Raw genomic sequence first — 26707 nt, forward strand, 5'->3', positions numbered from 1 at the left:
AGCTCCCTCCCAGTTCACTATGTAGCTCCCTCCCAGTACACTATGTAGCTCCCTCCCAGTACACTATGTAGCTCCCTCCCAGTACACTATGTAGCTCCCTCCCAGTACACTATGTAGCTCCCTCCCAGTACACTATGTAGCTCCCTCCCAGTACACTATGTAGCTCCCTCCCAGTTCACTATGTAGCTCCCTCCCAGGTCACTATGTAGCTCCCTCACAGTACACTATGTAGCTCCCTCCCAGTTCACTATGTAGCTCCCTCACAGTACACTATGTAGCTCCCTCACAGTACACTATGTAGCTCCCTCACAGTACACTATGTAGCTCCCTCACAGTACACTATGTAGCTCCCTCCCAGTACACTATGTAGCTCCCTCCCAGTTCACTATGTAGCTCCCTCCCAGTTCACTATGTAGCTCCCTCCCAGTACAATATGTAGCTCCCTCCCAGTACACTATGTAGCTCCCTCCCAGTTCACTATGTAGCTCCCTCCCAGTACACTATGTAGCTCCCTCCCAGTACACTATGTAGCTCCCTCCCAGTACACTATGTAGCTCCCTCCCAGTTCCCTATGTAGCTCCCTCCTAGTTCACTATGTAGCTCCCTCCCAGTACACTATGTAGCTCCCTCCCAGTACACTATGTAGCTCCCTCCTAGTTCACTATATAGCACCCTCCCAGTACACTATGTAGCACCCTCCCAGTACACTATGTAGCTCCCTCCCAGTACACTATGTAGCACCCTCCCAGTACACTATGTAGCTCCCTCCCAGTTCACTATGTAGCTCCCTCCCAGTACACTATGTAGCTCCCTCCCAGTACACTATGTAGCTCCCTCCCAGTACACTATGTAGCTCCCTCCCATTTCACTATGTAGCACCCTCCCAGTTGACTATGTAGCTCCCTCCCAGTACACTATGTAGCTCCCTCCCAGTACACTATGTAGCTCCCTCCCAGTACACTATGTAGCACCCTCCCAGTACACTATGTAGCCCCCCTTTCCAGTACACTATGTAGCTCCCTCCCAGTTGACTATGTAGCACCCTCCCAGTTGACTATGTAGCACCCTCCCAGTACACTATGTAGCTCCCTCCCAGTACACTATGTAGCACCCTCCCAGTACACTATGTAGCTCCCTCCCAGTTCACTATGTAGCACCCTCCCAGGACACTATGTAGCTCCCTCCCAGTTGACTATGTAGCTCCCTCCCAGTTCACTATGTAGCTCCCTCCCAGTTCACTATTTAGCTCCCTCCCAGTTCACTATGTAGCACCCTCCAAGTACACTATGTAGCTCCCTCCCAGTTCACTATGTAGCTCCCTCCCAGTTCACTATGTAGCTCCCTCCCAGTACACTATGTAGCTCCCTCCCAGTACACTATGTAGCTCCCTCCCAGTACACTATGTAGCTCCCTCCCAGTACACTATGTAGCTCCCTCCCAGTACACTATGTAGCTCCCTCCCAGTACACTATGTAGCACCCTCCCAGTACACTATGTAGCTCCCTCCCAGTACACTATGTAGCACCCTCCCAGTACACTATGTAGCTACCTCCCAGTTCACTATGTAGCACCCTCCCAGGACACTATGTAGCACCCTCCCAGTACACTATGTAGCTCCCTCCCAGTACACTATGTAGCACCCTCCCAGTACACTATGTAGCTCCCTCCCAGTTCACTATGTAGCACCCTCCCAGGACACTATGTAGCTCCCTCCCAGTTGACTATGTAGCTCCCTCCCAGTTGACTATGTAGCTCCCTCCCAGTTCACTATGTAGCACCCTCCCAGTACACTATGTAGCTCACTCCCAGTTCACTATGTAGCTCCCTCCCAGTTCACTATGTAGCTCCCTCCCAGTTCACTATGTAGCTCCCTCCCAGTTCACTATGTAGCTCCCTCCCAGTACACTATGTAGCTCCCTCCCAGTACACTATGTAGCTCCCTCCCAGTACACTATGTAGGTCCCTCCCAGTACACTATGTAGCTCCATCCCAGTACACTATGTAGCTCCCTCCCAGTTCACTATGTAGCTCCCTCCCAGTTCACTATGTAGCTCCCTCACAGTACACTATGTAGCTCCCTCCCAGTTCACTATGTAGCTCCCTCACAGTACACTATGTAGCTCCCTCACAGTACACTATGTAGCTCCCTCACAGTACACTATGTAGCTCCCTCCCAGTACACTATGTAGCTCCCTCCCAGTTCACTATGTAGCTCCCTCCCAGTTCACTATGTAGCTCCCTCCCAGTACACTATGTAGCTCCCTCCCAGTACACTATGTAGCTCCCTCCCAGTTCACTATGTAGCTCCCTCCCAGTACACTATGTAGCTCCCTCCTAGTTCACTATATAGCACCCTCCCAGTACACTATGTAGCACCCTCCCAGTACACTATGTAGCTCCCTCCCAGTACACTATGTAGCTCCCTCCTAGTTCACTATATAGCACCCTCCCAGTACACTATGTAGCACCCTCCCAGTACACTATGTAGCTCCCTCCCAGTACACTATGTAGCACCCTCCCAGTACACTATGTAGCTCCCTCCCAGTTCACTATGTAGCTCCCTCCCAGTACACTATGTAGCTCCCTCCCAGTACACTATGTAGCTCCCTCCCAGTACACTATGTAGCTCCCTCCCATTTCACTATGTAGCACCCTCCCAGTTGACTATGTAGCTCCCTCCCAGTTCACTATGTAGCTCCCTCCCAGTTCACTATGTAGCGCCCTCCCAGTACACTATGTAGCTCCCTCCCAGTACACTATGTAGCACCCTCCCAGTACACTATGTAGCTCCCTCCCAGTACACTATGTAGCTCCCTCCCAGTTGACTATGTAGCACCCTCCCAGTACACTATGTAGCTCCCTCCCAGTACACTATGTAGCACCCTCCCAGTACACTATGTAGCTCCCTCCCAGTTCACTATGTAGCACCCTCACAGGACACTATGTAGCTCCCTCCCAGTTGACAATGTAGCTCCCTCCCAGTTCACTATGTAGCTCCCTCCCAGTTCACTATGTAGCTCCCTCCCAGTTCACTATGTAGCTCCCTCCCAGTTCACTATGTAGCTCCCTCCCAGTTCACTATGTAGCTCCCTCCCAGTTCACTATGTAGCTCCCTCCCAGTACACTATGTAGCTCCCTCACAGTACACTATGTAGCTCCCTCACAGTACACTATGTAGCTCCCTCACAGTACACTATGTAGCTCCCTCACAGTACACTATGTAGCTCCCTCCCAGTTCATAATGTAGCTCCCTCCCAGTACACTATGTAGCTCCCTCCCAGTACACTAGGTAGCTCCCTCCCAGTACACTATGTAGCTCCCTCCCAGTACACTATGTAGCTCCCTCCCAGTACACTATGTAGCTCCCTCCCAGTACACTATGTAGCTCCCTCCCAGTACACTATGTAGCTCCCTCCCAGTACACTATGTAGCTCCCTCCCAGTACACTATGTAGCTCCCTCCCAGTTCACTATGTAGCTCCCTCCCAGTACACTATGTAGCTCCCTCCCAGTACACTATGTAGCTCCCTCCCAGTACACTATGTAGCTCCCTCCCATTTCACTATGTAGCACCCTCCCAGTTGACTATGTAGCTCCCTCCCAGTTCACTATGTAGCTCCCTCCCAGTTCACTATGTAGCGCCCTCCCAGTACACTATGTAGCTCCCTCCCAGTACACTATGTAGCACCCTCCCAGTACACTATGTAGCTCCCTCCCAGTACACTATGTAGCTCCCTCCCAGTTGACTATGTAGCACCCTCCCAGTACACTATGTAGCTCCCTCCCAGTACACTATGTAGCACCCTCCCAGTACACTATGTAGCTCCCTCCCAGTTCACTATGTAGCACCCTCACAGGACACTATGTAGCTCCCTCCCAGTTGACTATGTAGCTCCCTCCCAGTTCACTATGTAGCTCCCTCCCAGTTCACTATGTAGCTCCCTCCCAGTTCACTATGTAGCTCCCTCCCAGTTCACTATGTAGCTCCCTCCCAGTTCACTATGTAGCTCCCTCCCAGTACACTATGTAGCTCCCTCCCAGTACACTATGTAGCTCCCTCCCAGTACACTATGTAGCTCCCTCCCAGTACACTATGTAGCTCCCTCCCAGTACACTATGTAGCTCCCTCCCAGTACACTATGTAGCTCCCTCCCAGTACACTATGTAGCTCCCTCCCAGTACACTATGTAGCTCCCTCCCAGTACACTATGTAGCTCCCTCCCAGTTCACTATGTAGCTCCCTCCCAGTACACTATGTAGCTCCCTCACAGTACACTATGTAGCTCCCTCACAGTACACTATGTAGCTCCCTCACAGTACACTATGTAGCTCCCTCACAGTACACTATGTAGCTCCCTCCCAGTTCATAATGTAGCTCCCTCCCAGTACACTATGTAGCTCCCTCCCAGTACACTAGGTAGCTCCCTCCCAGTACACTATGTAGCTCCCTCCCAGTACACTATGTAGCTCCCTCCCAGTACACTATGTAGCTCCCTCCCAGTACACTATGTAGCTCCCTCCCAGTACACTATGTAGCTCCCTCCCAGTACACTATGTAGCTCCCTCCCAGTACACTATGTAGCTCCCTCCCAGTACACTATGTAGCTCCCTCCCAGTTCACTATGTAGCTCCCTCCCAGTACACTATGTAGCTCCCTCACAGTACACTATGTAGCTCCCTCACAGTACACTATGTAGCTCCCTCCCAGTACACTATGTAGCTCCCTCCCAGTACACTATGTAGCTCCCTCCCAGTTCACAATATAGCTCCCTCCCAGTACACTATGTAGCTCCCTCCCAGTACACTAGGTAGCTCCCTCCCAGTACACTATGTAGCTCCCTCCCAGTACACTATGTAGCTCCCTCCCAGTACACTATGTAGCTCCCTCCCAGTTCACTATGTAGCTCCCTCACAGTACACTATGTAGCTCCCTCCCAATAGACTATGTAGCTCCCTCCCAGTTCACTATGTAGCTCCCTCCCAGTACACTATGTAGCTCCCTCCCAGTTCACTATGTAGCTCCCTCCCAGTTCACTATGTAGCTCCCTCCCAGTACACTATGTAGCTCCCTCCCAGTTCACTATGTAGCTCCCTCCCAGTACACTATGTAGCTCCCTCCCAGTACACTATGTAGCTCCCTCCCAGTACACTATGTAGCTCCCTCCCAGTACACTATGTAGCTCCCTCCCAGTTCACTATGTAGCTCCCTCCCAGTTCACTATGTAGCTCCCTCCCAGTACACTATGTAGCTCCCTCCCAGTTCACTATGTAGCTCCCTCCCAGTTCACTATGTAGCTCCCTCCCAGTTCACTATGTAGCTCCCTCCCAGTACACTATGTAGCTCCCTCCCAGTTCACTATGTAGCTCCCTCCCAGTTCACTATGTAGCTCCCTCCCAGTTCACTATGTAGCTCCCTCCCAGTTCACTATGTAGCTCCCTCCCAGTTCCCGCCCCGGATGTGCAGCTGGAAAAGCTACCGTATGTTTCAGGGTTTTATTGACAAGAAATGTATCCTACCCAGGCTACAACAACACAAGGTAATGAAGAATGTTATTATTGTTTTCAAGTGAGTACAAACCTCTAGTCTAGGCTGTAAACTGCAGTGAATCGCATGTCATTTGTGTTGTAAAAGCGTTTGAAAAAGAGGTGGATACACAGCAATGGGATGGACAGATTCCAGAACACAGAGGTCATATAGGTGCTACAGTCATTCCTCACAGAATACATCTATATAGGGCTGAATGAATATTTTTTTGCGTCTCTGGTTACGTCTTTTCATGTAGGTTACAGTATCTTCAGGGATTCTCTCAGTGGGGAGTGACTGCACCGGAGACTATTGCTGTCCACTATCTTGTGCTGAAACCCAGAAGTCAGATTCCTTCGCTGTCCAAGGTGCTGATTCGGCGCACGCACACAGACACACACACACAAGCAACACACATCCATGTTTTTGTGGATTAACCCTAACCCGAACAACGAAACCTTAACCCCAAATCCTAACCTTAACCCCTAACCCTAACCCTAACCCGAACAACGAAACCTTAACCCCAAACCCTAACCTTAACCCTAACCCGAACAATGAAACCTTAACCCCAAATCCTAACCTTAACCCTAACCCTAACCTTAACCCTAACCCGAACAACAAAACCTTAACCCCAAACCCTAACCCTAACCTTAACCCTAACCTTAGCCCCTAACCCTAACCCGAACAATGAAACCTTAACCCCAAATCCTAGCCTTAACCCTAACACTAACCTTAACCCCTAACCCTAACCCGAACAACGAAACCTTAACCCCAAACCCTAACCTTAACCCTAACCCGAACAACGAAACCTTAACCCCAAACCCTAACCTTAACCCTAACCTTAACCCCTAACCCTAACCCGAACAACGAAACCTTAACCCCAAATCCTAACCCTAACCTTAACCTTAACCCTAACCCGAACAACGAAACCTTAACCCCAAACCCTAACCCTAACCTTAACCCTAACCTCAACCCCTAACCCTAACCCGAACAATGAAACCTTAACCCCAAATCCTAACCCTAACCCCTAACCCTAACCCGAACAACGAAACCTTAACCCCTAACCCCTAACCTTAACCCTTCACTTTGAACTGGACTGTGTGTTTACAGGCAGTAGGACCTGTCATCATTCACTATGAACTGGACTGTGTGTTTACAGGCAGTAGGACCTGCCATCATTCACTTTGAACTGGACTGTGTGTTTACAGGCAGTTGGCCCTGCCATCATTCACTTTTGAACTGGACTGTGTGTTTACAGGCAGTTGGCCCTGCCATCATTCACTTTTGAACTGGACTGTGTGTTTACAGGCAGTTGGCCCTGCCATCATTCACTTTGAACTGGCCTGTGTGTTTACAGGCAGTAGGACCTGTCATCATTCACTTTGAACTGGACTGTGTGTTTACAGGCAGTAGGACCTGCCATCATTCACTTTGAACTGGACTGTGTGTTTACAGGCAGTAGGACCTGTCATCATTCACTTTGAACTGGACTGTGTGTTTACAGGCAGTAGGACCTGCCATCATTCACCTTGAACTGGACTGTGTGTTTACAGGCAGTAGGACCTGCCATCATTCACTTTGAACTGGACTATGTGTTTACAGGCAGTAGGACCTGCCATCATTCACCTTGAACTGGACTGTGTGTTTACAGGCAGTAGGACCTGTCATCATTCACTTTGAACTGGACTGTGTGTTTACAGGCAGTAGGACCTGCCATCATTCACTTTGAACTGGACTGTGTGTTTACAGGCAGTAGGACCTGCCATCATTCACTTTGAACTGGACTATGTGTTTACAGGCAGTAGGACCTGCCATCATTCACTTTGAACTGGACTATGTGTTTACAGGCAGTAGGACCTGCCATCATTCACTATGAACTGGACTGTGTGTTTACAGGCAGTAGGACCTGCCATCATTCACTATGAACTGGACTGTGTGTTTACAGGCAGTAGGACCTGCCATCATTCACTTTGAACTGGACTGTGTGTTTACAGGCAGTAGGACCTGCCATCATTCACTATGAACTGGACTGTGTGTTTACAGGCAGTAGGACCTGCCATCATTCACTTTGAACTGGACTGTGTGTTTACAGGCAGTAGGACCTGCCATCATTCACTATGAACTGGACTGTGTGTTTACAGGCAGTAGGACCTGCCATCATTCACCTTGAACTGGACTGTGTGTTTACAGGCAGTAGGACCTGCCATCATTCACTTTGAACTGGACTGTGTGTTTACAGGCAGTAGGACCTGTCATCGGTTGCACAGCGCATTAGATCATTAGAACGCATTCAGCAAAAGCCACAAAATACACCCGAATGGATTTCTGAGTCCTCTCACTTTTGGGAACTTTACAGTCCTATTGATCAAACAACCATAAAAAGGTAGGCTATCTTTCCCTACAGTTCCCTCCACTAATATTGTCACCCTTGGTAAATATGAGCAAAACGGGCTGTGGAAAAAATATTTAAAATATTCACAAAAATCTAACCTTTAATAATAGTAAAATAATGGAACTAGGCAAGTCAGTTAAGAACAAATTCTTATTTTCAATGACGGCCTAGGAACAGTGGGTTAACTGCCTTGTTCAGGGGCAGAACGACAGATTTGTACCTTGTCAGCTCGGGGATTCAAACTTGCAACCTTCGGAATGAATCAGGTCTCTGCATATAAATACTTAGGGATATGGTTGGATAATAAACTGTCTTTTAAAATGCATATTGACAAACTTTGTAAACGGCTAAAAATCAAGCTATGCTTCCTCTATAGAAACAGGACATGTTTGTCCTCTAAAAATAGAAGACAAATTGTGCAAGCTACTTTTATGTCTGTTATAGATTATGGGGATATTATCTACATGCTACGGCATCAACACTTAAATCTTGATTCTGTGGTCAGTGAACCATTTTGTGTTGATTTTGAGGTGCGCTTTGGATCATTGTCCTGCTGGAGGATCCAACCACGGCCCAGTTTAAGCTTCCTAGCAGAGGCAGTTCGGTTTAGATTTAATATCTGCTGGTACTTGATGGAGTCCATGATACCATGTATCCTAACAAGTGGTCCAGGGCCTTTGGAAGAAAAACAGCCCCACAACATCAAAGATCCATCACCATACTTCACAGTGGGGATGAGGTACTTTTCTGCATGGCTATCTTTCTGTCTACACCAAACCCACCTCTGGTGTTTGTTTCCAAAAAGCTCTATTTTGGTCTCATCTGACCATAGAACCCGGTCCCATTGAAAGTTCCAGTAACGTTTGGCAAACTGTAGGCACTTGAGTTTGTTGTTTGATGACAGCAAAGGTGTTTTTATGGCAACCCTCCCAAACAAATTGTGGTCATGTAGGTGGCGTCTGATCGTAGTTTTGGAGATTTTCTGACCCCAAGACCCAACTAACGTCTGCAATTCTCCAGCTGTGATCCTTGGAGATTTTTTGGCCACTCAAACCATCTTCCTCACTGTGCGTGGGGTCAATATAGACACACGTCCTCTTCCATGCCCATTGTTTACATCTTCAGTAAACTTCTTAATTATTGCCCTGATAGTGGAAATGTGCATTTTCAACTGTTGAGTTTTTTTCTTACAGCCATTTCCTGACTTGTGCAGCTCAACAACCTTTTGTCACACATCATCACTGTATTCTCAGATCTTTCCAATAGTGATGGATGACTATGGGAACTTGGCCTGTGTGTCACCTCATATTTATACCCCAGTGACTAACTCCTAACCCTACCCCTAACCTTAACCCCAAACCTAACTCCTAACCTTAACCCCTAACCTTAACCCCAAACCCTAAACCTAACCTTAACCCCAAACCCTAAACCTAACCTTAACCCCAAACCCTAAACCTAACCTTAACCCCAAACCCTAAACCTAACCTTAACCCCAAACCCTAAACCTAACTCCTACCCCAAACCCTAAACCTAACTCCTACCCCAAACCCTAAACCTAAATCCTACCCCAAACCCTAAACCTAACTCCTACCCCAAACCCTAAACCTAACTCCTACCCTAAACCCTAAACCTAACTCCTACCCTAAACCCTAAACCTAAATCCTACCCCAAACCCTAAACCTAACTCCTACCCCAAACCCTAAACCTAACTCTTAAAGGAGATTCTGGTCCCGAAAAGATATGAAAACAAGTCAACACACTTATGAAACACAGCCAGGGATGTCTCTCAGTGAGGCAGGAACCACGAGGATAAAGAGAAAAGAGGTTTCTGAAGTCATCAGTGCATGGAGACAGAGAGACAGAAGAGAGGTCAACTGAGAAGGTTGACATCACTAAAGTAGAGCTGCTTGTGTCTCTGTCTCTCTCCCCTGTCATCTCTGTGTCTCTCTCTCTGTCTCTGTCTCTCTCCCGCTCCCTCCCCTGTCATCTCTGTGTCTCTCTCCCGCTCCCTCCCCTGTCATCTCTGTGTCTCTCTCCCGCTCCCAACCCTGTCATCTCTGTGTGTCTCTCTCTGTCTCTGTCTCTCTACCGCTCCCTCCCCTGTCATCTCTGTGTCTCTCTCTCTGTCTCTGTCTCTCTCCCGCTCCCTCCCCTGTCATCTCTGTGTCTCTCTTTCTGTCTCTGTCTCTCCCCCGCTCCCTCCCCTGTCATCTCTGTGTCTCTCTCTCTGTCTCTGTCTCTCTCCCGCTCCCTCCCCTGTCATCTCTGTGTCTCTCTTTCTGTCTCTGTCTCTCCCCCGCTCCCTCCCCTGTTATCTCTGTGTCTCTCTTTCTGTCTCTGTCTCTCTCCCGCTCCCTCCCCTGTCATTTACGGCAGGGGATACTCACTGCGAGGAGAGGGGCTTTGCAGCATTAATTACATTTCACATCAAAGAGCGAGACAGTTTCTTCGGTGGGAGCGTGTGCCTGGCCGTGATTGGCTAATCGCTCTCACAGGTGATATACACACTCGGAACTCTGCGCTCTGAGCTCCCTCTAACCTTGTTCAGCCTGCTGGTTTAGTGCAGGCTGAACTAGGTCAGTAACTGAATCCTGTCTAGCTGTCAGCTAGAGCCATACACTGGTCCAATCCACTTTGCTCTTGTGATCTCAACAGCAGGCCCTTCTCTGCTCAGGTAGAGTTCAATACAACAAGATAACGTACAGAGACAGTCTCAGGTAGAGTTCAGTACCACGTGATAACAGACAGAGACAGTCCCAGGTAGAGTTCAGTACCACGTGATAACGGACAGTCTCAGGTAGAGTTCAGTACCACGTGATAACAGACAGAGACAGTCTCAGGTAGAGTTCAGTACCACGTGATAACAGACAGAGACAGTCCCAGGTAGAGTTCAGTACCACGTGATAACAGACAGAGACAGTCCCAGGTAGAGTTCAGTACCACGTGATAACAGACAGAGACAGTCTCAGGTAGAGTTCAGTACCACGTGATAACGGACAGAGACAGTCTCAGGTAGAGTTCAGTACCACGTGATAACGGACAGAGACAGTCTCAGGTAGAGTTCAGTACCACGTGATAACAGACAGAGACAGTCTCAGGTGGAGTTCAGTACCACGTGATAACGGACAGAGACAGTCCCAGGTAGAGTTCAGTACCACGTGATAACGGACAGAGACAGTCTCAGGTAGAGTTCAGTACCACGTGATAACAGACAGGGACAGTCCCAGGTAGAGTTCAGTACCACGTGATAACAGACAGGGACAGTCCCAGGTAGAGTTCAGTACCACGTGATAACGGACAGAGACAGTCCCAGGTAGAGTTCAGTACCACGTGATAACGGACAGTCTCAGGTAGAGTTCAGTACCACGTGATAACAGACAGAGACAGTCTCAGGTAGAGTTCAGTACCACGTGATAACAGACAGAGACAGTCCCAGGTAGAGTTCAGTACCACGTGATAACAGACAGAGACAGTCCCAGGTAGAGTTCAGTACCACGTGATAACGGACAGAGACAGTCCCAGGTAGAGTTCAGTACCACGTGATAACGGACAGAGACAGTCTCAGGTAGAGTTCAGTACCATGTGATAACGGACAGAGACAGTCTCAGGTAGAGTTCAGTACCACGTGATAACGGACAGAGACAGTCTCAGGTAGAGTTCAGTACCACGTGATAACAGACAGAGACAGTCTCAGGTGGAGTTCAGTACCACGTGATAACGGAGAGAGACAGTCCCAGGTAGAGTTCAGTACCACGTGATAACAGACAGAGACAGTCCCAGGTAGTGTTCAGTACCACGTGATAACGGACAGAGACAGTCTCAGGTAGAGTTCAGTACCACGTGATAACAGACAGAGACAGTCTCAGGTAGAGTTCAGTACCACGTGATAACGGACAGAGACAGTCTCAGGTGGAGTTCAGTACCACGTGATAACGGACAGAGACAGTCTCAGGTCCAGAATCTCCAGATGTTCATCACTTTTGACTTTACAACAGACATATATAGTAGCCTACACTCAGCAATCATAAACAGTGTTTTGTGTTAATCCATAAGGGATGTCAATGTGACTCCATATTGTCTACTGCTGAAGTCTATTATTCAGAGAATGACTGTTTTCCTTCTAATCTCGATCCAGGATCAATCTGTTCCCTAATCCAAACCTACGCTCTGATATAATCAGGATCAATCTGTTCCCTAATCCAAACCTACGCTCAGATATAATCAGGATCAATCTGTTTCCTAATCCAAACCTACGCTCTGATATAATCAGGATCAATCTGTTTCCTAATCCAAACCTACGCTCTGATATAATCAGGATCAATCTGTTCCCTAATCCAAACCTACGCTCTGATATAATCAGGATCAATCTGTTTCCTAATCCAAACCTACGCTCTGATATAATCAGGATCAATCTGTTCCCTAATCCAAACCTACGCTCTGATATAATCAGGATCAATCTGTTCCCTAATCCAAACCTACGCTCTGATATACTCAGGATCAATCTGTTCCCTAATCCAAACCTACGCTCTGATATAATCAGGATCAATCTGTTCCCTAATCCAAACCTACGCTCTGATATAATCAGGATCAATCTGTTTCCTAATCCAAACCTACGCTCTGATATAATCAGGATCAATCTGTTCCCTAATCCAAACCTACGCTCTGATATAATCAGGATCAATCTGTTCCCTAATCCAAACCTACGCTCTGATATAATCAGGATCAATCTGTTCCCTAATCCAAACCTACGCTCTGATATAATCAGGATCAATCTGTTCCCTAATCCAAACCTACGCTCTGATATAATCAGGATCAATCTGTTCCCTAATCCAAACCTACGCTCTGATATAATCAGGATCAATCTGTTCCCTAATCCAAACCTACGCTCTGATATAATCAGGATCAATCTGTTTCCTAATCCAAACCTACGCTCTGATATAATCAGGATCAATCTGTTCCCTAATCCAAACCTACGCTCTGATATAATCAATACAAGTGAATATTAATGCTGCCTAAATAAATGAGATAATGTCGCTCTCTCTCTCTAAACCAGAGTTTGTTATTTCATCCGGTTAAGACTAAATGACAGGCTAAGAAATGAGAGGGGAGATAATCCGGTCTTGGAGTTCAGGGTGAGAGAAAGACCCCTGGTTCACTGACCTGGATGACAAGAGGGATTTCACCCCACATGCATATGAACACACACCTCTCATTTGAGAACATTTCCAAAGTCATGTCAAGTGCAGAACAGAATGTCCATATGGTCAGAGGTTAACAGAAATCTAATGATGACAATGAGGTGAAGTACAGGCACTTTAATTATTCAAACCTCCTGCATGATCATTTTAATGACACAGGAATGGGGTGTGTGTGTGTGTGTGTGTGTGTGTGCGTGTGTGTGTACTGTGAGAATGATCTCTCTATCTGTTCTGCGAGGCGGAGGCTCTGTGTTTGATGGGGGAGGAGTTAGCCATGGCTGGGAGACGAAGGTTCCGGGACACAAAGTTCCTCTGGCAGACATCAGTGGGAGGGAGTTCTCTGGAAGAGGTGTTCCCATTGGAGGAGGCAGAGCGGGGTGGGGTGTAAGCAGGCGTGATTCCTTTCACTTCGTACGTCCACTGCATGTCTGCTGTCTGGAGGAGAGACAAGCAGCTGTCAATCAGTGAGGTGTGTGTGTCTGCTGTCTTGGGGAGGGACAAGCAGCTGTCAACCAGTGAGGTATGTGTGTCTGCTGTCTGGGGGAGGGACAAGCAGCTGTCAATCAGTGAGGTGTGTGTGTCTGCTGTCTGGGGGAGGGACAAGCAGCTGTCAACCAGTGAGGTGTGTGTGTATCTGCTGTCTGGGGGAGGGACAAGCAGCTGTCAATCAGTGAGGTGTGTGTATCTGCTGTCTGGGGGAGGGACAAGCAGCTGTCAATCAGTGAGGTGTGTGTGTCTATATCTGTTGTCCTGATCCTTACACTACACTCTTAGAAAAAAGGGTTCCAAAAGGGTTCTTTGGCTTTCCCCATAAGAGAACCCTTTTTGGTTCCAGGTAGAACCATTATTGATTCCAGGTAGAACCCCTTTGGATTCTATGTAGAAAGAACCCTCTGTAGAAAGAATTCTATTTCTACATGGAACCAAAAAGGGTTCTTCAAAGGGTTCTCCTATGGGAACAGCCGAAGAGCCCTTTTAGCTTCTAGATAGCACCTTTTTCTCATACGAGTGTAGTGTGTTACTAGCCAGACATACCTGGACCAGCAGCGTAGCGTGGTGTCTCTTGCTGTACATGGAGGGGGTGAAGGAGACGGTGAGGAGGGTACCGGCTGACCCCACTGGGAGGAGCTCACCTGAGGAGGGACACACCTGGAATTCACTGCCCCCACCTGGCAGGAACCCTGCTGTGAACGGCTCTGGGTACCTGCCACATAGACATGCAGGAAAACACACACACAAAGATAGGGTAAGGGTCAGAGAAACACACACACATAGACACCCCCCACCCCACACACACACACACACACACAAAGATAGGGTAAGGGTCAGAGAAACACACACACATAGACACCCCCCCACCCCACACACACACACACACACACAGCTTGACCTGGTCTGGCTGGTCAGTCTGAAGCCCACAGCAGAGGTCTTGTGTAGCCCTGCAGCGTTAATGGTGATGACATCATCAACCTGCGGCTCGGTGGAGATGAGGCTGATGGGAAACTTCCAGAGCCCACCTGTTAAACACTGAACCGCCAGCACAGCTGAACATCTAGGGAGAGGAGAGGAGGGGAGAAGGGTAGAAGAGGGGAGAAGGGTAGAAGGGTAGAAGGGTAGAAGAGGGTAGAGTAGGAGGGGTAGAAGAGGGTAGAAGGGTAGAGGAGGAGGGGTAGAAGAGGACAGGAGAGGAGAGGAGAGGAGAGGAGGAGGGGAGAGGAGGGGAGAGGAGGAGAGAAGAGAGGAGAGGAGAGGAGAGGAGAAGAGGGGAGGGGAGAAGAGAGGGGAGAGGAGAGGATTGGAGAAAGGAGGAGAGGAGGGTAGAGGAGGGTAGAGGAGGGGAGAAGAGAGGAGAGGAGTGAAGAAGATAGGAGAGGAGGGTAGAGGAGGAGAGGGGGAGGGGAGAGGATAAGGAACGGGAGAGGAAGATAGAGGGGAAGAGGGGGAGAGGAGAGGATAAGGGAGTGGAGGGGAGAGGATAAGGAACGGGAGAGGAAGATAGAGGGGAAGAGGGGGAGGGGAGAGGATAAGGGAGTGGAGGGGAGAGGAAGGTAGAGGGGGAGGGGAGAGGATAAGGAACGGGAGAGGAAGATAGAGGGGAAGAGGGGGAGAGGAGAGGATAAGGGAGTGGAGGGGAGAGGAAGGTAGAGGGGGAGAGGTGGAGGGGAGAGGATATGAGAGTGGAGGGGAGTGGAAGGTAGAGGGGGAGGAAGGGGGGAGGGGGAGGGGAGAGGAACACAAATAGACACAGTCACTGAAGGGTAATTATTTATAACTAATGCACTTTATCAGATGTTAGTCTGCTACCTGGATTTCTAGGTGCAGAGCTGAGAGACAGTGTGTGTGTGTGTGTGTGTGTGTGTGTGTGTGTGTGTGTGTGTGTGTGTGTGTGTGTGTGTGTGTGTGTGTGTGTGTGTGTGTGTGTGTGTGTGTGTGTGTGTGTGTGTGTGTGTGTGTGTGTGTGTGTGTGTGTGTGTGTGTGTGTGTGTGTCCATGTGATGTATGTTACCTGAGAGGTTTGTAAGGGGTGAAGATGAGGTTGACGGTGAGAGAGACGATGCCAGAGTGGAGGTCTCTGTGACAGTTCAGTAGAGACAGGGTTACACAGCCCTCCAGCTGCGACCGCTCAGCATCACTGTTATAACACACCTCACATAGGAAGTCTTCTAGAGCCAGTCTGAAGCCTGCTGCTAACACATGATGGACACAAACACACACAGACTCAGTTCTGGTACTCTGGGTATATAGTCAAGTTATCATTGAGTCAGTTCTGGTACTCTGTGTATATAGCCAAGGTATCACTGACTCTGTACTGATGCTCTGTGTATATAGCCAAGTTAGCATTGACTCTGTACTGATGCTCTGTGTATATAGCCAAGGTATCACTGACTCTGTACTGATGCTCTGTGTATATAGCCAAGTTATCATTGACCCAGTACTGGTACTCTGTGTATATAGCCAAGTTATCATTGAGTCAGTACTGGTACTCTGTGTATATAGCCAAGTTACCATTGACTCAGTACTGGTACTCTGTGTATATAGCCAAGTTATCATTGACTCAGTACTGGTACTCTGTGTATATAGCCAAGTTATCATTGACTCAGTACTGGTACTCTGTGTATATAGCCAAGTTATCACTGACTCTGTACTGGTACTCTGTGTATATAGCCAAGTTATCATTGACTCTGTACTGGTACTCTGTGTATATAGCCAAGTTATCATTGACTCAGTACTGGTACTCTGTGTATATAGCCAAGTTATCATTGACTCAGTACTGATGCTCTGTGTATATAGCCAAGTTATCATTGACTCAGTACTGGTACTCTGTGTATATAGCCAAGTTATCACTGACTCTGTACTGGTACTCTGTGTATATAGCCAAGTTATCATTGACTCAGTACTGATGCTCTGTGTATATAGCCAAGTTAGCATTGACTCAGTACTGGTACTCTGTGTATATAGCCAAGTTATCATTGAGTCAGTACTGGTACTATGTGTATATAGCCAAGTTATCATTGACTCAGTACTGGTACTCTGTGTATATAGCCAAGTTATCATTGAGTCAGTACTGGTACTCTGTGTATATAGCCAAGTTATCATTGAGTCAGTACTGGTACTCTGTGTATATAGCCAAGTTATCATTGACTCAGTACTGGTACTCTGTGTATATAGCCAAGTTATCATTGAGTCAGTACTGGTACTCTGTGTATATAGCCAAGTTATCATTGGCTCTGTACTGGTACTCTGTGTATATAGTCAGGTTATCATTGACTCTGTACTGGTACTCTGTGTACAGCCAAATTATTGTTACTCATTGTGGATTTATTCCTTGTGTTATTATCTTTCTATTATTTATCTTTCTGTCTCTCTGTATTGTTGGGAAGGACCTGTAAGTAATTATAAACTGATTGGCTGACAGCCGTGGTATATCAGACCGTATACCACGGGTATGACAAAACATTTACGTTGGTAACCAGTTTATAATAGCAATGAGGTACTTCGGGGGTTTGTGGTATATGGCCAATATACCACTGCTAAGGGCTGTATCCAGGCACTCCGCATTGAGATGTGCCTAAGAACAGCCTTTAGCCGTGGTATATTGGCCATATACCACTGCTAAGGGCTGTATCCAGGCACTCCACATTGAGATGTGCCTAAGAACAGCCTTTAGCCGTGGTATATTGGCCATGTACCACACCTCCTCAGGCCTTATTGCTTAATTATATCATTGTTAGTCTACACCTGTTGTTTGCCAAGCATGTGACAAATACAATTGTATTTGATTTGACACACACACTCACTCTCCACCCTGACTTTGTCAAAACAGCAATATGGTGTGTGTTGTCAGGAGATTAGACACATCCTACAAGAAGAAGGATGATGTGTGTGTTGTCAGGAGATTAGACACATCCTACAAGGAGAAGGATGATCTGTGTGTTGTCAGGAGATTAGACACATCCTACAAGGAGCAGGATGATCTGTGTGTGTTGTCAGGAGATTAGACACATCCTACAAGGAGCAGGATGATCTGTGTGTTGTCAGGAGATTAGACACATCCTACAAGGAGCAGGATGATCTGTGTGTTGTCAGGAGATTAGACACATCCTACAAGGAGCAGGATGATCTGTGTGTTGTCAGGAGATTAGACACATCCTACAAGGAGAAGGATGATGTGTGTGTTGTCAGGAGATTAGACACATCCTACAAGGAGCAGGATGATCTGTGTGTTGTCAGGAGATTAGACACATCCTACAAGGAGCAGGATGATCTGTGTGTTGTCAGGAGATTAGACACATCCTACAAGGAGCAGGATGATCTGTGTGTTGTCAGGAGATTAGACACATCCTACAAGGAGAAGATTGAACAAGTGGACTTCACTCAACCAGAGTTAGCATCTCATGCTAACGAACACTGTGAACATTGTCAGCTGACTAAGTTACCTTAGATATGCTCTGTTGAGACAGAAATGATGCATTACAATTAGCCACATAATCACATCACACACTCTCAGGGTACAGGCCCACACACAACAACACACACAATGATGTACAACACACACTCACTTCAAACCTAACTTCCAGTGAAGTTGATGTGATCTCACCTGAGGTTCCTGAGGAGGGGGCGCTGCTGAGAGGTGTGTCTGTGTTGCTGACGGAGGAGCCAGGAACACATCCCGTCAACAGCACCTCCACTCTCTCCTCCACTCGACCGCGAGCCTCACATTCTATCACCGCTGGATGAGAGGGTTGAGGAGGGGCCTCGGGGATGCCATGGATGGGGTAGACCCAGCGGACCAAACGCACCCGGCCCTTCTCTACCTCCACACACCTGTACACAGAGAAACACCTGTTACACACACGCGCATGTGTACACACACACACACACACACACACACACACACACACACACACACACACACACACACACACATACACACTGTACTGACTTGTCCCTCTGGGTCGTGGTGAGTGGTGAGTCCAGACGGGGGAGGTTGAAGAGGGGCTCTAGCTGAACCAGGAGCCAGGCCTGGTGCAGTTGCATGGAGTCAGGGGCAAACACCACAGGGATGTCCACACTGGCCCCCGCAGACACACGCACACCTGGAGCCAACATGGAGGACGGGAGGGACAAGCTTTACTAGTGTATCTAACATGTAGGCTGAAACTCAGGCTGACACAGTGGAGAACAGAGGAACTTTAAAGTAAAGCTTGACACAGAGATGTGTAAGAACTGACCTTGTGTCTGTTTGAGGGGGATGCAGAACACCTTCCTGTCACATATGAAGGACTGGCTTGATCTCTTCTGACCGGGCTCCTCGTCTGATAGAAGAATGAACAGCAACACTACGACATCATGTCCTGTCTCTACTAGGACTGTTTCCTGTGTGTCTGGGGTAGGACCATGTCTGTACTAGGACTGTTACCTGTGTGTCTGGGGTAGGACTATGTCTGTACTAGGACTGTTTCCTGTGTGTCTGGGGTAGGACTATGTCTGTACTAGGACTGTTTCCTGTGTGTCTGGGGTACGACTATGTCTGTACTAGGACTGTTTCCTGTGTGTCTGGGGTAGGACTATGTCTGTACTAGGACTGTTTCCTGTGTGTCTGGGGTAGGACTATGTCTGTACTAGGACTGTTTCCTGTGTGTCTGGGGTAGGACTATGTCTGTACTAGGACTGTTTCCTGTGTGTCTGGGGTAGGACTATGCCTGTACTAGGACTGTTTCCTGTGTGTCTGGGGTAGGACTATGCCTGTACTAGGACTGTTTCCTGTGTGTCTGGGGTAGGACTATGTCTGTACTAGGACTGTTTCCTGTGTGTCTGGGGTAGGACTATGTCTGTACTAGGACTGTTTCCTGTGTGTCTGGGGTAGGACCATGTCTGTACTAGGACTGTTTCCTGTGCCTGTGTGTCTGGGGTAGGACGTTGTTTGTACTAGGACTGTTTCCTGTGTGTCTGGGGTAGGACCATGTCTGTACTAGGACTGTTTCCTGTGTGTCTGGGGTAGGACCATGTTTGTACTAGGACTGTTTCCTGTGCCTGTGTGTCTGGTGTAGGACCATGTCTGTACTAGGACTGTTTCCTGTGTGTCTGGGGTAGGACTATGTCTGTACTAGGACTGTTTCCTGTGTGTCTGGAGTAGGACCATGTCTGTACTAGGACTGTTTCCTGTGTGTCTGGGGTAGGACTATGTCTGTACTAGGACTGTTTCCTGTGTGTCTGGGGTAGGACTATTTCTGTACTAGGACTGTTTCCTGTGTGTCTGGAGTAGGACCATGTCTGTACTAGGACTGTTTCCTGTGCCTGTGTGTCTGGTGTAGGACCATGTCTGTACTAGGACTGTTTCCTGTGTGTCTGGGGTAGGACTATGTCTGTACTAGGACTGTTTCCTGTGTGTCTGGGGTAGGACCATGTCTGTACTAGGACTGTTTCCTGTGTGACTGGGGTAGGACTATGTCTGTACTAGGACTGTTTCCTGTGTGTCTGGTGTAGGACCATGTCTGTACTAGGACTGTTTCCTGTGTGTCTGGGGTAGGACTATGTTTGTACTAGGACTGTTTCCTGTGTGTCTGGTGTAGGACCATGTCTGTACTAGGACTGTTTCCTGTGTGTCTGGGGTAGGACTATGTCTGTACTAGGACTGTTTCCTGTGTGTCTGGGGTAGGACTATGTCTGTACTAGGACTGTTTCCTGTGTGTCTGGGGTAGGACTATGTCTCTACTAGGACTGTTTCCTGTGTGTCTGGGGTAGGACTATGTCTGTACTAGGACTGTTTCCTGTGTGTCTGGGGTAGGACTATGTCTGTACTAGGACTGTTTCCTGTGTGTCTGGGATAGGACCATGTCTGTACTAGGACTGTTTCCTGTGTGTCTGGGGTAGGACCATGTCTGTACATGTATACTGTATATGTGTGTGTCTGTGGTAGGACTATGTCTGTACATGCATACTGTATATGTGTGTGTCTGGGGTAGGACTATGTCTGTACATGCATACTGTATGTGTGTGTGTGTGTCCAGGGTGTGTCCAGTGTGTGTGTCCAGTGTGTATGTCCAGGGTGTGTCCTGTGTGTGTGTCCAGTTTGTGTCCAGGGTGTGTCCAGTGTGTGTGTCCAGTGTGTATGTCCAGTGTGTGTCCAGTGTGTGTGTTTGACCTGTGAGTCTGAGGTGCAGCAGGGCTGGGTGTTCAGTAGGGTTCCTGAAGGGGAGGATGATGGAGGAGTGAGATCCCACAGGGGAGGCTACAGACAGAGGCTCCATCCTCCCAGGGGTCAGGCCTTCACCACACAGCTGGAAGCTCCAGTGCTTCAACTGGGAGGACAACAACAACAACAACTAAATCACTGTCAGCTGACAGATGGAGGAATAACATTTTGGTTACCTAGATACGTGTGGAAACAGCAGAGAATTCAGAACCATGGACAGTGGAAAAATGTAATTGATTTTGATGAATCTTTGCAATCATCAACAATCATTGTTTACACCATTGTACTGTGAGTCCGTCCAACTGCTGGTATCAGACAGTCCTTATTCACTTCCTACCTCTTCCCCTTACCCTCCCTACTTTTTTTTCCTTTTTTTATATTTCACCTTTATTTAACCAGGTAGGATAGTTGAGAACAAGTTCTCATTTGCAACTGCGACCTGGCCAAGATAAAGAATAGCAGTGTGAACAGACAACAACACAGAGTTACACATGGAGTAAACAATAAACAAGTCAATAACATGGAAGAAAAAAAGAGAATCTATATACAATGTGTGCAAAAGGCATGAGGAGGTAGGCAATAAATCGAATAGTTACAATTTAGCAGATTAACACTGGAGTGATAAATCATCAGATGATCATGTGCAAGAAGAGATACTGGTGTGCAAAAGAGCAGAAAAGTAAATAAATAAAATCAGTATGGGGGGTGAGGTAGGTAAATTGGGTGGGCTATATACCTCTTCCCCTCACCCTCCAACCCTTCCTACCTCTTCCCCCTTACCCTCCGACCCTTCCTACCTCTTCCCCTCTCCCTCCAACCCTTCCTACCTCTTCCCCTCTCCCTCCAACCCTTCCCCTCACCCTCCAACCCTTCCCCTCACCCCCCAACCCTTCCTACCTCTTCCCCTCTCCCTCCAACCCTCCCCTCACCCTCCAACCCTTCCCCTCACCCTCCAACCCTTCCCCTCACCCTCCAACCCTTCCCCTCACCCTACAACCCTTCCCCTCACCCTCCAACCCTTCCTACCTCTTCCCCTCACCCTCCAACCCTTCCTACATCTTCCCCCTACCCTCCAACCCTTCCTACCTCTTCAATCTACCCTCCAACCCTTCCTACCTCTCCCCCTCACCCTCCAACCCTTCCTCTCACCCTCCAACCCTTCCCCTCACCCTACAACCCTTCCCCTTACCCTCCAACCCTTCCTACCTCTTCCCCTCACCCTCCAACCCTTCCCCTCTCCCTCCAACCCTTCCCCTCACCCTCCAACCCTTCCTACCTCTTCCTCTTCCCCTTCCCCTTCCCCTCCAACCCTTCCCCTCACCCTCCAACCCTTCAAAGTTTTCAGATCTCTAAGTTGGAAGCAATATGGTGTAAACTTTCCCACTACACTGTTTATACCTATCCAGACCCTACAGATCCACTACTACACTGTTTATACCTATCCAGACCCTTCAGATCCACCACTACACTGTTTATACCTATCCAAACCCTTCAGATCCACTACTACACTGTTTATACCTATCCAGACCCTACAGATCCACCACTATACTGTTTATACCTATCCAGACCCTTCAGATCCACCACTATACTGTTTATACCTATCCAGACCCTACAGATCCACCACTATACTGTTTATACCTATCCAGACCCTTCAGATCCACCACTATACTGTTTATACCTATCCAGACCCTTCAGATCCACTACTACACTGTTTATACCTATCCAGACCCTTCAGATCTACCACTACACTGTTTATACCTATCCAGACCCCACCACTACACTGTTTATACCTATCCAGACCCTTCAGATACACCACTACACTGTTTATACCTATCCAGACCCCACCACTACACTGTTTATACCTATCCAGACCCTTCAGATCTACCACTACACTGTTTATACCTATCCAGACCCCACCACTACACTGTTTATACCTATCCAGACCCTTCAGATACACCACTACACTGTTTATACCTATCCAGACCCTACAGATACACCACTACACTGTTTATACCTATCCAGACCCTTCAGATCCACCACTATACTGTTTATACCTATCCAGACCCCACCACTACACTGTTTATACCTATCCAGACCCTTCAGATACACCACTATACTGTTTATACCTATCCAGACCCCACCACTACACTGTTTATACCTATCCAGACCATACAGATACACCACTATACTGTTTATACCTATCCAGACCATACAGATACACCACTATACTGTTTACACCTATCCAGACCCTTCAGATCTACCACTATACTGTTTATACCTATCCAGACCCTACAGATCCACTACTACACTGTTTATACCTATCCAGACCCTTCAGATTTACCACTACACTGTTTATACCTATCCAGACCCTTCAGATCCACTACTACACTGTTTATACCTATCCAGACCCCACCACTACACTGTTTATACCTATCCAGACCCTTCAGATACACCACTACACTGTTTATACCTATCCAGACCCTTCAGATACACCACTACACTGTTTACACCTATCCAGACCCTTCAGATACACCACTATACTGTTTATACCTATCCAGACCCTTCAGATCCACCACTACACTGTTTATACCTATCCAGACCCTACAGATCCACCACTACACTGTTTATACCTATCCAGACCCTTCAGATCCACCACTACACTGTTTATACCTATCCAGACCCTTCAGATACACCACTACACTGTTTACACCTATCCAGACCCTTCAGATACACCACTATACTGTTTATACCTATCCAGACCCTACAGATCCACTACTACACTGTTTATACTTATCCAGACCCTTCAGATCCACCACTATACTGTTTATACCTATCCAGACCCTTCAGATCCACCACTACACTGTTTATACCTATCCAGACCCTTCAGATCCACTACTACACTGTTTATACCTATCCAGACCCTACAGATACACCACTACACTGTTTATACCTATCCAGACCCTTCAGATCCACTACTATACTGTTTATACCTATCCAGACCCCACCACTACACTGTTTATACCTATCCAGACCCTTCAGATCCACTACTACACTGTTTACACCTATCCAGACCCTTCAGATCCACCACTACACTGTTTATACCTATCCAGACCCTTCAGATCTACCACTACACTGTTTATACCTATCCAGACCCTACAGATCCACCACTACACTGTTTATACCTATCCAGACCCTTCAGATCCACTACTACACTGTTTATACCTATCCAGACCCTTCAGATACACCACTACACTGTTTATACCTATCCAGACCCTTCAGATCCACTACTACACTGTTTATACCTATCCAGACCCTTCAGATCCACCACTACACTGTTTATATCTATCCAGACCCTTCAGACCCCACCACTACACTGTTTATACCTATCCAGACCCTTCAGATCCTCCACTACACTGTTCATACCTATCCAGACTCCACCACTACACTGTTTATACCTATCCAGACCCTACAGATCCACTACTACACTGTTTATATCTATCCAGACCCTACAGATCCACCACTACACTGTTTATAGGGTTAGACAGGTGGTTTAGGGTTAGACAGGTGATTTAGGGTTAGACAGGTGGTTTAGGGTTAGACAGGTGGTTTAGGGTTAGACAGGTGGTTTAGGGTTAGACAGGTGGTTTAGGGTTAGACAGGTGGTTTAGGGTTAGACAGGTGGTTTAGGGTTAGACAGGTGGTTTAGGGTTAGACAGGTGGTTTAGGTTTAAACAGGTTGGTTTACCTGAGAACAGGTGAAGGAGATCGTGGCTGTGTGGTTTCCAGCTCCGATGGTTGATGGGCTGAAACGGACAGGAACCTGGGTGGACGAGTGTGGTGCTATGATGAGCTGGAAAGATAGACAGGTAGACATAGACAGGTAGACATAGACAGGTAGACATAAACAGGTAGACATAGACAGGTAGACATAGACAGGTAGACATAGACAGGTAGACATAGACAGGTAGACATAGACAGGTGGACATAGACAGGTAGACATAGACAGGTAGACATAGACAGGTAGACATAGACAGGTAGACATAGACAGGTAGACAGGTAGACATTGACAGGTAGACATAGACAGGTAGACATAGACAGGTAGACATAGACAGGTAGACATAGACAGGTAGACATAGACAGGTAGACATAAACAGGTAGACATAGACAGGTAGACATAGACAGGTAGACATAGACAGGTAGACAGGTAGACATTGACAGGTAGACATAGACAGGTGGACATAGACAGGTAGACATAGACAGGTAGACATAGATAGGTAGACATAGACAGGTAGACATAGACAGGTAGACATAAACAGGTAGACATAGACAGGTAGACAGGTAGACATTGACAGGTAGACATAGACAGGTGGACATAGACAGGTAGACATAGACAGGTAGACATAGATAGGTAGACATAGACAGGTAGACATAGACAGGAACACACATACAGTTTAGACGGCAAATAAACAAGTCCATATTTTATAGTGTATGTTCTACTCTAATTACAACTGGTCTCATCACTGGCACTATACATCCTTTACATACGGTGGAGTGGACCTGAACAACTACTGAACGTTGGTTGCTAATAATAGGAAGACACTATTCAGGAAGCAATCAGTCTTCATCTACAGAATGTTCTTCATTGGCCATTATGCTGCTAGGCAACCAAACACAAGCCTGAGAGACAAACAGATAATTTGTCCTAGAGAGAGAAAGAGACAGAGAGACAGAGAGACAGAGAGAGAGAGAGAGAGAGAGAGAGAGAGAGAGAGAGAGAGAGAGAGAGAGAGAGAGAGAGAGAGAGAGAGAGAGAGAGAGAGAGAGAGAGAGAGACAGAGACACAGAGAGAGAGAGAGACAGAGAGAGAGACAGAGAGAGAGACAGAGAGAGAGGATGCAGCTGTAGTCTGTCACCGCTATGACGTCACCACTTAGAGAACTAGCCACTCAGAAGTGTAGACATCATTTACACAACAGTGGAGGCTATGACCGACTTGATGGTGGAAATGAGAAAATGGATAAACTATGAATTTCTCTTAACGGAAAACAAAGGGACACACATGATGTGTGTGTGTGTGTGTGTGTGTGTGTGTGTGTGTGTGTGTGTGTGTGTGTGTGTGTGTGTGTGTGTGTGTGTGTGTGTGTGTGTGTGTGTGTGTGTGTGTGTGTGTGTGTGTGTGTGTGTGTGTGTGTGTGTGTGTGTACTAACCGGTCTGCTGGTGTCCAGCTCCAGGGTGAAGTTGCGGGGGTTGCTGTTGACCATGCCCAGCTCCAGTGTCTCATCTGTGGGGTTGACCAGTGGGATGTACAGCCTGGTCCACCTGACAACACAAACAGTTGAGGTGGGGTTGTGTGTGTGTGTGTGTGTGTGTGTGTGTGTGTGTGTGTGTGTGTGTGTGTGTGTGTGTGTGTGTGTGTGTGTGTGTGTGTGTGTGTGTGTGTGTACATACTTTCCCAGTTCACAGCTGCTCTGTGGTAAGGTGGTGAGGACAGGAGGTTGGGCCAGCAGGTCCAGCTGGTACCAGAACTCTCCCACCAGCTCCGACTGGAAGACCACACTAACAGAGAACACCATCATACACAATCACACACACTCCTTTTATTTGTGTGTGTTTGATACAAGCTATTATAAGAATATTTTGAAGATAAATACACAACGCAGAGGATGAGAGGACGAGAGTACTAAAAACTAAACAGAGTACTAAAAACTAAACAGAGTACTAAAAACTAAATAGAGTACTAAAAACTAAACAGAGTACTAAAAACTAAACAGAGTACTAAAAACTAAACAGAGTACTAAAAACTAAATAGAGTACTAAAAACTAAACAGAGTACTAAAAACTAAACAGAGTACTAAAAACTAAACAGAGTACTAAAAACTAAACAGAGTACTAAACAC

General features: G+C 47.4%; 1 protein-coding gene across 1 annotated transcript in view; it reads right to left on the bottom strand.

The window, feature by feature from the left end:
• Window positions 1-9523: 9523 nt before the first annotated feature.
• Window positions 9524-26707, bottom strand: part of LOC129842427 (cilia- and flagella-associated protein 47-like) — a 104527-nt gene continuing 87343 nt past the window's right edge. Inside the window, exons 50-60 of the mRNA XM_055910989.1 lie at window positions 26259-26366; window positions 26018-26129; window positions 24555-24659; window positions 20759-20915; window positions 18846-18929; window positions 18557-18710; window positions 18212-18438; window positions 15620-15800; window positions 14504-14665; window positions 14149-14317; window positions 9524-13548 (exon numbers count right to left, since the gene is read on the bottom strand). Coding sequence (XP_055766964.1) covers window positions 13336-13548; window positions 14149-14317; window positions 14504-14665; window positions 15620-15800; window positions 18212-18438; window positions 18557-18710; window positions 18846-18929; window positions 20759-20915; window positions 24555-24659; window positions 26018-26129; window positions 26259-26366 — 1672 coding nt within the window. The 3' untranslated portion in view covers window positions 9524-13335. The remainder of the gene's footprint in view (window positions 13549-14148; window positions 14318-14503; window positions 14666-15619; window positions 15801-18211; window positions 18439-18556; window positions 18711-18845; window positions 18930-20758; window positions 20916-24554; window positions 24660-26017; window positions 26130-26258; window positions 26367-26707) is intronic.

This window comes from Salvelinus fontinalis, unplaced genomic scaffold (assembly GCF_029448725.1).
Source record: "Salvelinus fontinalis isolate EN_2023a unplaced genomic scaffold, ASM2944872v1 scaffold_0040, whole genome shotgun sequence".
Lineage (NCBI taxonomy): Eukaryota > Metazoa > Chordata > Actinopteri > Salmoniformes > Salmonidae > Salvelinus > Salvelinus fontinalis.